At 42.4% G+C, this 9,758-nt stretch overlaps 1 protein-coding gene across 1 annotated transcript in view; it reads right to left on the bottom strand.

The window, feature by feature from the left end:
• Positions 1 to 5,304: 5,304 nt before the first annotated feature.
• COPS3 (COP9 signalosome subunit 3) overlaps positions 5,305 to 9,758 on the bottom strand; it is a 26,760-nt gene continuing 22,306 nt past the window's right edge. Inside the window, exons 10-12 of the mRNA XM_058705944.1 lie at positions 7,169 to 7,282; positions 5,929 to 6,009; positions 5,305 to 5,629 (exon numbers count right to left, since the gene is read on the bottom strand). Of these exons, the coding sequence (XP_058561927.1) occupies positions 5,576 to 5,629; positions 5,929 to 6,009; positions 7,169 to 7,282 (249 nt within the window). The 3' untranslated portion in view covers positions 5,305 to 5,575. The remainder of the gene's footprint in view (positions 5,630 to 5,928; positions 6,010 to 7,168; positions 7,283 to 9,758) is intronic.

Raw genomic sequence — 9,758 nt, 5'->3', positions numbered from 1 at the left:
TTTATTTTACAAGATTAATATATATATTACATATATATTATATATATATGTACATCATATATATAAGCTGCTTGCATATTGTATTGTTTCAAGAAAGCCAGGAAAATGCTTCTTTTTTTTTTCCTTTTTTTGGTAATCTTTGGGTTTTTTTCCCATTTTTTCTCTTCGTGGTAGCTATTCTTGAAACTGACATTGATTGGTTAGATAGGTTTTAAGCCAAGAAACAACAAATATCTGTTCCTGTATTGTAACTGATTTGAAGAATTAACTTCCTCGATTTGTTAGTGGAGGACACCACCTAGCTCAGATTATCCTTATTTTCATAATGATAGGCTAATGACCGTGCCAAGTGGAGGACAGTTTATTCAACCGCTGCCATTTTCAATGCAATTCAGTGTGCATTCGACTACAGCTGGACTCCATTTGTGTCATTAAGTATCCTTTCCGGAACCACCGCCTACATCTTCTGGAGGTGCTTTCTCAAACCTATAAATCTGTTTAAAAGTAAGAGCTACATGCCAATTCCTTGCCTCGATGAATTGTGCCAAAGATTAATTAAACTATGCTGCCGCACCGTATAAACTTTCAAGGACATTCAGTTGAAAGGGACATCTTGGAAGCCAGAAAATGTAGTCCACGTTATCGGTGAGAAAGCAAAGCAGGCAATAATGCCCAACAATGTTCAACGAAATGAAATACCATGCTAAACTCAAAGCTTCTATCCCATAATAAGAATTTTATGGGGGTGCCTGAGTGGTTCAGTCAGTTAAGGGCCCAACTTTCGATTTTGGCTCAGGTCATGATTCTGGGGTCATGGGACTGGGCGCCACGTCAGGCTCCGCGCTCAGCGTGGAGCTTAAGATTCTCTCTCTCCCTCTGCCCCTCTTCCTGGGTCCTGGCATTTACGGTCCAGAACGTGTTTTCCCACCAGTGAAATGGGCTCAATCAGAACTGAAGATTTCTTGATGCTTTTCTGCCTTCCTACTACTAATCAAAAGGCTTGACTGACCAGGTATTGACCAGCTCATCATCCAGACTGATGGAGTGCTTTAGGGACACAAGTTGCCAAGACCACTGAACAACTTCTCACTGTGAAATTCCTCATAGAGGTTTTTAGGTATGCCCTTACCAACATACGGTCTTATATGGCTATACAATACAGTTGGGCTTTATGAGTCAAACCACCATGTCCCTGAATCAGTTTTCTGTTTCAGGAAGAAGTGTGTTTCATTTGTAAGCAATTATATCTAATATTTTTAACCACATCCCATTATTTTAAGGGTATTACAATAGATTCTCTGTTATAAAAATAATCTAAGCTTTCCTTTCGTCCAACATCTAAAGTAACTTTCTGTGTTCTCAGAGGTGTTTAAGTTTGGGGGGCTGTCGAGAGGCTGCGAACAGTGAGTTCTGAAGGTGGAACTCATGCAAAGCCTCTAAGTCAGTTTGAAGTTTTAGGTTATTAGACAATTAACTCTGCATATAAGGTGTCCAGCTAGTTGCAAGAACTATTAATAGTATAATATTTTCTCTTAAAAAAAAAAAACGCCGCTAATGTTAATTTAGCATTTAAAAAAAATTTTTTTTTTAACATTTATTTATTTTTGAGACAGAGAGAGACAGAGCATGAACGGGGGAGGGTCAGAGAGAGAGGGAGACACAGAATCTGAAACAGGCTCCAGGCTCTGAGCGGTCAGCACAGAGCCGGACGCGGGGCTCGAACTCACAGACCGCGAGATGGTGACCTGAGCCGAAGTCGGACGCTTAACCGACTGAGCCACCCAGGCTCCCCAGTTTAGCATTTTTTTTTAACCATAGCACTTTCAGAAAACTTTTAAGAAACCCTTCCCCTCAGAATTCAACTGTTTTAACCTAATACTAGCTGCTGGTTAAATATTAAATGCCAAGTGGCTTCTTTATGTCTGATAAACTTTACCAGGTCATTATGGATCCAGGCTTGTGAAATGCCTTTTACAATTAACAGAAATTCTCTTGTCTCAACTTCTGATTTTAGGAAAGGATGCAGATAGGAGTTTGTCTCTGTTTACCATCGTTGGTTCAACGGCCTTAAAAGGATACCCTTGATTTTTCTTATTCATAAATACCTGATTTGCCGTCATTTATTTTCTCTGGGCCTTTCGCCACTTCTCAGACTTGCGTGCAAATAATGTTTTCTTCTACAAATTGGTTACCGTTTCAAGTCGCAAACCCAGAAACTCAGAACTTACAAACCCAAAACTCTATCTCTGTAAAGCAAGCAGTGGGAGAGAATCAGAATACCATTCTGACCATTGGCATAAACAGAGGAGGGAACTTGAACAAGGTCCACCAATGCACACCAAGGATTCAGCACACCTCAAAACCCAAGACTTAACTTTCCCCTCTGCCAAACTGTTAGAAAAGTGCAAGTATTTGTCCCTGATTAGACCGCAAGGCATTACTGTTACTAAGGCATCCGTTACAGTGCTATCACCTAGCTTTGTTTCGAGTTTCAATTTGCTAAACAAAGGAGGTGCCGTCCATCCAAGGCAGAACGCCCTCCTCCCCCACTTTATTGCTCATCGCTACCATTATTGGGCTCAGAAAACATCTACCGTACAAAAACGTGCAACCAGAGGTTTCTTTGAATAATACCTTCTACTACAAGCTCCCAAATCTCAGGTCAATCGGATCAAGCACACACATTTAAGAAAGCCTGTATGAAAAGCTAAATGTTGTCCCTTTGGGTGGTTTACTTGGCACCTATTGGAGAAAGGGGGAAAATGTCTCACCAAGGTAGTAACTGCAGGAAATAGAAACACAGAAACAAATACATGAAGCAGGTACTGAAATCTGAGGGCAATCGTTCTCATTAATCCAGAGTATTTATTAACATCTGATATCACCATGAAAACACGAAACTTGAAAATTCCTCAAAAAACTGGTAGGTCCATCAATGAACACCAGCCCAAGGCTATATCCCTGGTCCTCGGAACTGCCTTAATTCCCTAGGTACAAACTCACCATCTTCTGGCACCATCAAAAGGCAACAGGTATCCATAAGTAAACGTGTTCAGAAAGTAATTTGCTGCTGAGAAGAACTCAGCTTAACTATTCATGCAAACAGATTCTGATACCTGTTCAACCAAGACACTGGGCATAGCCAGGCTCCAGATTTTTCAGAGGCAGCATGTGTGAAATCTTACATTCTCTTAGTAACAAATGAGGCCACTCGTCTCCTTGACCCAAGATTTTCAAAGGTAACTCCTGTCAAGAGAGAGAAACCACTCACCCGTTTCTTTAACAGAAATAATTTAATCGATGCATTAACTAGGTATTGGAGAAAGGGGGAAAATGTCTCACCAAGGTAGTAACTGCAGGAAAGATCCCACCCTCAGGGCTGGGGGAACAAAGGGAAGATATTAGCAGTAACAGAATTTAGAAGGTGGGAGGTGCCCAGTGGAACTAACTGGGCTATGGGGGCAGGTGGGGGAGGCCCGCCTTCCGATTCTGGAATCTCTCCAGGGGTGTGATGAGCTTAATTCTAGGAGCATGGGAATCACAGCCTGCTCCTCGCTGTTGCGCTGAACCATCCTTGCGAGGGCGAAGAGCTGTTGCTGGGGTTTTACTATTCAACAGGAAGCAGACTCAGACAGTAGGAAGCCTGTCCTTTTTTCCTCTCTAGCCTTCCAGTCTGCCTCTAGCTGGCAAAAAAAGAAATGCGGTATGCAGAGTTCTAGCCCCAGAATCAGAAAGAATAAGGCAGGCGTTAAGTGGAGACAACACTGACAGAGGAGGGGCCAGGATGTGGTTTGCATATAGTAGGACCAGGCCCTAAATACCATAGTTTCGGTCTCAAAATAATGTGGTGTTTTAATGAATTCGTTTTGAAGCCCACGAGAGAATTATTCTTTCTCAACGTTTTTTTGTTTTTTTTTTTTGTTTTTTTTTTTTTATTTTTGGGACAGAGAGAGACAGAGCATGAACGGGGGAGGGGCAGAGAGAGAGGGAGACACAGAATCGGAAACAGGCTCCAGGCTCTGAGCCATCAGCCCAGAGCCTGACGCGGGGCTCGAACTCACGGACCGCGAGATCGTGACCTGGCTGAAGTCGGACGCTTAACCGACTGCGCCACCCAGGCGCCCCGAGAATTATTCTTTAAACAGTCATGACTCACAGCTACTAAGATTCTCAAACACATCTTAGGTGATTTTAATTTACATCCAGGTAAATCAGAAGTTGTCCAACTTGTTTTTTAAAAAAAGTCTGGAATTTGCTATGCTGATAACAGGAAAATTTCTGTGAAATAAGTGTTCTCTCCTTAGTATAGGCACATGTCAAAGTAAGTGGAAATGATGTAGTCCACAAGCGGCACTAATCTGAGCTTGAGAATTTGAGGGTTTTGACGAAGGGTCAAATCCAGCCCTCGGCCTATTTTTGTGTTCATTTTCTTGGGACTCACTGTGGCTGTTTTCCTGCGGCAAAACGGAGTAGTTACCACAACAGACCACATGCCCCCCCAAAGCCTAGCAGGGGCAACTTTTTACATGACTCATGAGATTTCTTTTTGATAATGAAAATGTGACCGACTATAAAGTTGACACATTTAAAAAAGTGAATGTTGCTAGCAAGAGAGGGACATTTTTAAGGACTAAATTCTAATTCAGGCTTCTCATACTTTACAAAGACTCCACACCATTCCCGGGCTTAACTGGTGAGCCCTGTCAGACAAATTGCAGAGTTCTGCAGAGAGACCCTGGGAATAATCACAAGGCAGCTGTGCAGCTTCACTGAAAATCCTTCTGGAAGAAAATGTAGCAAAGTCTGGCCCTGGTCTCAAGACTGCAGAAGAGTGGAGCCCACCCCACAGGTCAGAAAGAGCACAAAGCGGGGCGCCTGGGTGGCGCAGTCGGTTAAGCGTCCGACTTCAGCCAGGTCACGATCTCGCGGTCCGTGAGTTCGAGCCCCGCGTCAGGCTCTGGGCTGATGGCTCGGAGCCTGGAGCCTGTTTCCAATTCTGTGTCTCCCTCTCTCTCTGCCCCTCCCCCGTTCATGCTCTGTCTCTGTCTGTCCCAAAAATAAATAAAAAAAAAAAAAAAAAAAAAAGAAAGAGCACAAAGCATCTCGGATTCACAGCGTGTACTGTCACTAAGACGCATGTTACTTCTAATTATAAAAAATTAGCTTCTGTGTTATGGACTCCCAGACTTTTCAAATCTTCCAAAAATTCCTCAAGTTTAACCATTTCTGTTCACAATGAACATAGCCCTTAAAAACTTTTCAGAGGGGGAAAAAAGCGATACAGAAGACACATTAATGTTCAAGTAATTTAAAACAAAAAGGCAGATTTAATGCAATAACAACATTAATCTGAGGATAAATAAATCCACAACAGACTTTAAAGTTTGCATTTTTTTTTCCTTTCTTTGCAGAGAGAATGGTTTTCTTAAAGCATATGGGACTGAAGATGTCAAAACAAAATGTAATTTCTTAATGTCCAGGTGAAACAGGCTTGGTCCTCCCTGCTGCCCTCCTACCGCTTGCCACTGGCCAAGGTGATCAGTTTCTCTCATCTAACTCAGGATGGATGTTAGTTTCAAGAGTAACTAGACGGTTTGTTTCCAGAATCATCTTCTTGTGATCCCATGCTCTGTAAAGAAGAAGTGAGACGATGTATTTACACTTGCCCTTGCCAGAGATTTCCCACCGGCCCCAAACAAGCACACCCCGTTCTTCTGTGAGGACAGTCGGTCACCCTGTGTACAAACAGGCCATAGTTCGCATACTTCCAGGCTGCAGTTTGATAATGCTCTCAGTGAATCTCTCCATGAACTTGGTCACAAAGGTTTTCAAGAACTTCAGGCAACTAATAAGCATTTAACCTCAAATCAAGTTCATGTTCCTTTTCTGTCCAGGCCACTTCTAATTAATGAAGGGAACCCTAATCACCTTTTGTACGAACTGGGGGTTCACTGTGATCTCCTGGTCCATGGCCTTCAGTCGCTCATCCAGCTCTATGCACTTCAGCATCTGGTGATAGACATGTTTGAAGGTGGTTAGTAAGCAAGTCTAGGTCAATTACCTCCTTTTTAACCTAGGCTACTGATATGGGTGCTACAAGTTCACAGTCCCATGATCTGAAACCCCTGGGGCGACACAGGTTTGGAATCAGAATTTTTTGAATGCAGAAAGCTAATACTGTACAAGTACTGTATATTACCTAACATCCCAGTAGGATCTAGGGTATGCCCCATAATCAAACACATTAATACCTTTTGCAGTGAGGCCTAAAAATATGCACAAAGTGGGATAAAGACTATGCATCATTTCAGGTGTAATTCGCCATCACACTTAGTTACCAAAACCTCCAGTTTTCATGGTTTTTTTGGATTTTAAATTGCAAAACAAGGAGTGGGGAAGTCTACTATGTTACTATCCATTGCTTTCAGGTTTCGGAGATTTGATATCTGGTTCCATCTACTTCCATAATGTGAGGTAAGAAACACAGACGCCCACACAATCCCGACTCCTGTCTGGAACCCAGAGTGGCAGTCAGAACACGTGACTTCAGAAGATGCAAAGGGACCACTCTGGCCATGCCCAACGGAGGACTTTCTTCCTCCAGCTACCCCCCTTCTTCCCTCTCCTGACACACAGAGGTTTCTGACCTTCTGACTATACTTTACCGCAGAAATGAGGCTCTGCATTATGAAAGGTGGTTGGGTGTGGATAAAAGCATACTGACTGTAAGACCCTAAAGTGTTTCAGTAGCTAAACTAAGCTGTGGTGAGCTGCCGGGAAATCCAAACCACCACTGACTTATAACCATACGATCTGGAAGAGGGTTAAGCAATGCTCATATTCAAAACAACTTTGTAGGAACTAAAATGTTCCCAGAAACTAGTTGGGAACTACCTGTATGTAAGGGGTGCCTGGGTGGCTCAGCCGGTGAAGCATCTGACTGTTGATTTCGGCTCAGGTCATGATCTCACAGTGTGTGAATTTGAGCCCTGCATCAGGCTCGGCACTGACAGCACACAGCCTGCCTGGGATTCTCTCTCTCTGCCCCTCCCCTACTTGCGTGCACTCGCTCTCAAAAAACAAACAACTAAAATTATCCTGGAGCATGGGAGCAGTATTTCAAATACAGCATCTCAAACATCAATCAAAACCTGGCGTTCAGATTTACCTCCTGATCAATGTTATGAAGCATGGCTGGGTTATTATATTTTTCAGGGTTATCATGGAAACTGACCATACCATCCTTCTGATTAATACTTGCAAAAATTTCACCATCTTCTATCTGTAAAAAAAGAAATCAGGAAAGTAGTTTAGACTCAGATACTATGTGGACATATAATGTTTCAATATAACCGGGGGGAGGGGAGACAAAAAACAATAAATAAATTTGTATGTTTATTTTTAGGCACCATCTGTTTAGTCAACAAGTATTTACTGAACGCCTACTATGTGCTAGACAGCACTGCAGATACTAAGGGCTACAAAACTCATACAGAGACACGTATACCCGCTCTTGTATTTTTTTTACTGAGCTAAGTTTCACATAATATAAATTAACCATTTTAAAGTAAGCAATTCAGGGGTGCCTTGGACATCCAACTCTTAATTTCAGCTCAGGTCATGATCTCTCGGTTGTGAGGTCAGTCCCGCATTGCTCTTGGCGCTGAGCGTGGAGCTTGCTTGGGGTTCTCTCTCCCTCTCCCTCCCCCTCACTTGCCTTCTCTCTCTCTCTCTCTCTCTCTCTCTCAATAAATCAATAAATAAAACAAAGTGAACAATTCAATGTAATTTGCAATGTGTAACCACAAACTCTAGCTAGTTCGAAAACATTTGCATCACCCAAAAGGAAACCCTGTCCCCACTGAGCAGTGACTCCTTTTCCCATCCTCTCCATCCCTGGCAACCACCAATCTACTACTTCCTGCTCTAGGGATCTGCTTGTTCTGGACATTTCACATGATTGAATTGTGTATGTTTCTTTTGTTTCCTGCATCAGCCAGCATAACGTCCAAGTGCCTTGCACCTTAAAACATGAAACCCTAACACATTTGGTTCACCCCCGTACAAATTCTCTTCTGATCCTTCAAGAAAACTTTTCTGCTAATGCTGATTCCAAGGTAGTTTCACGGCTATGTTCTTTATTTGCATCAATGACTGAGGAGTTATTTGACCCTCACAGCCAAATCCTGTCCCGAAGTTAACAAGTGAGAAACCAGGAAGTCTTGAATAGGACTTGTTATTCCTAACACACTGCTCCACATTCTAGCTTTGGAAGGGACAGATGCTGCTTAATGAAACAGCAACCAGCCCAACACACATTAAATGGAATACATCATTCTCTGTGTGATCACGGAGAGCTACCTCTTTAAACGTGGACAGAACACGCCCAAATGAAATGCAAACCTAGGTTTACCACAGCAGCTCTTTTGGTGATAACCAGAACTAGAAACAACCGAAATGAGTATAATCACAGTGAGATACTGTAGCCCTGAAAATGAATGGAGCCACATACAACATTTTGCTCATAATATTGGGCAAAAAAAGCCAGACCCCCCCAAAATATATACTGTATATTTCCTCTTATATACAGCTCAGAAACAAATACAAAATAGAATGTGAGAAGCCAGGATAAGAACCTGGCGAGCCAGGAGTAGGGCTGGAAGCAGGCATGAGAGATGTTTCTGGGATGCTGATACTCTGATTTTTGACCTAGGTATTGGTTTCACAGGTGTCTTCTCTTTGTGAAAATGTATTTAGCTATAAACTTAAGTGTACTTTTCTCTGGGCAGGTGATATTTCAATAAATGTTTACTGAAAAAAGTTCCTGGGGTACCTGGGTGGCTCAGTCAGTAAAGCATCTGACTTCGGCTCAGGTCATGATTTCACAGCTTGTGGGTTCAAGCCCTGCATAGGCTTCTGTGCTGACAGCCCAAAGCCCGGATCCTGCTTCAGACCCTGTGTCTCCCTCTCTCTCTGCCCCTTCCCTGCTCATGCCCTGTCTCTCAAAAATAAACATTAAAATTTTTTTTTAAAAATCCCTGACATACAATCGGAATAGGCCAATATCTATTAAAGAAAATGAATCAATAATCTTCTAAAACAAAACCACCAGGCCCAGAATGATTCACTGGTGAATCCTACCAAACAATTAAGGAGGAAATTATACCAATCTGTATGATCTTTCAATGACAAAAGCAAAGAGAATACTTTCCAACTACTATGAAGCCAGCATTACCCTGATATTAATAAAACCTGACAAAAACATTACAAGAAAACTACAGACCAACCTCTCTCATGAACATAAGTGTAAAAATCCTCAAGAAAATATAAACAAATCCAATAATATATAAGAATTATACACCACAACCAAGTGAGATTCACCCCAGGTACACAAGGCGGGATGGACATTCAAGAATCAATGTTAATTCATCACATCAGCAGGCTAAAGAGATCATGATCCTATCAACTGACGCAGAAAAAGTGCTTCATAAAATCCAGTGAAAATTCATGATAAAAACTCCGGTAAACTAAGTCTAGAGGGGGAACTTCTTCAACTTCATAAAGAATATCTACAGGGGTGCCTGGGTGGCTCAGTCGGTTGGGTGTCTGGCTTCGGCTCAGGTCATGATCTCATGATTTGTGAGTTTGAGCCCCACATCGGGCTCTGTGCTGACAGCTCTGAGCCTGGAGCCTGCTTCGGATTCTGTGTCTCCCCCTCTCTCTCCCCCTCCCCTGTTCATGCTCAGTCTTTCTCTATC

This window comes from Neofelis nebulosa, chromosome 16 (assembly GCF_028018385.1).
Source record: "Neofelis nebulosa isolate mNeoNeb1 chromosome 16, mNeoNeb1.pri, whole genome shotgun sequence".
Lineage (NCBI taxonomy): Eukaryota > Metazoa > Chordata > Mammalia > Carnivora > Felidae > Neofelis > Neofelis nebulosa.
This window is presented reverse-complemented; position numbering and strand designations above follow the sequence as displayed.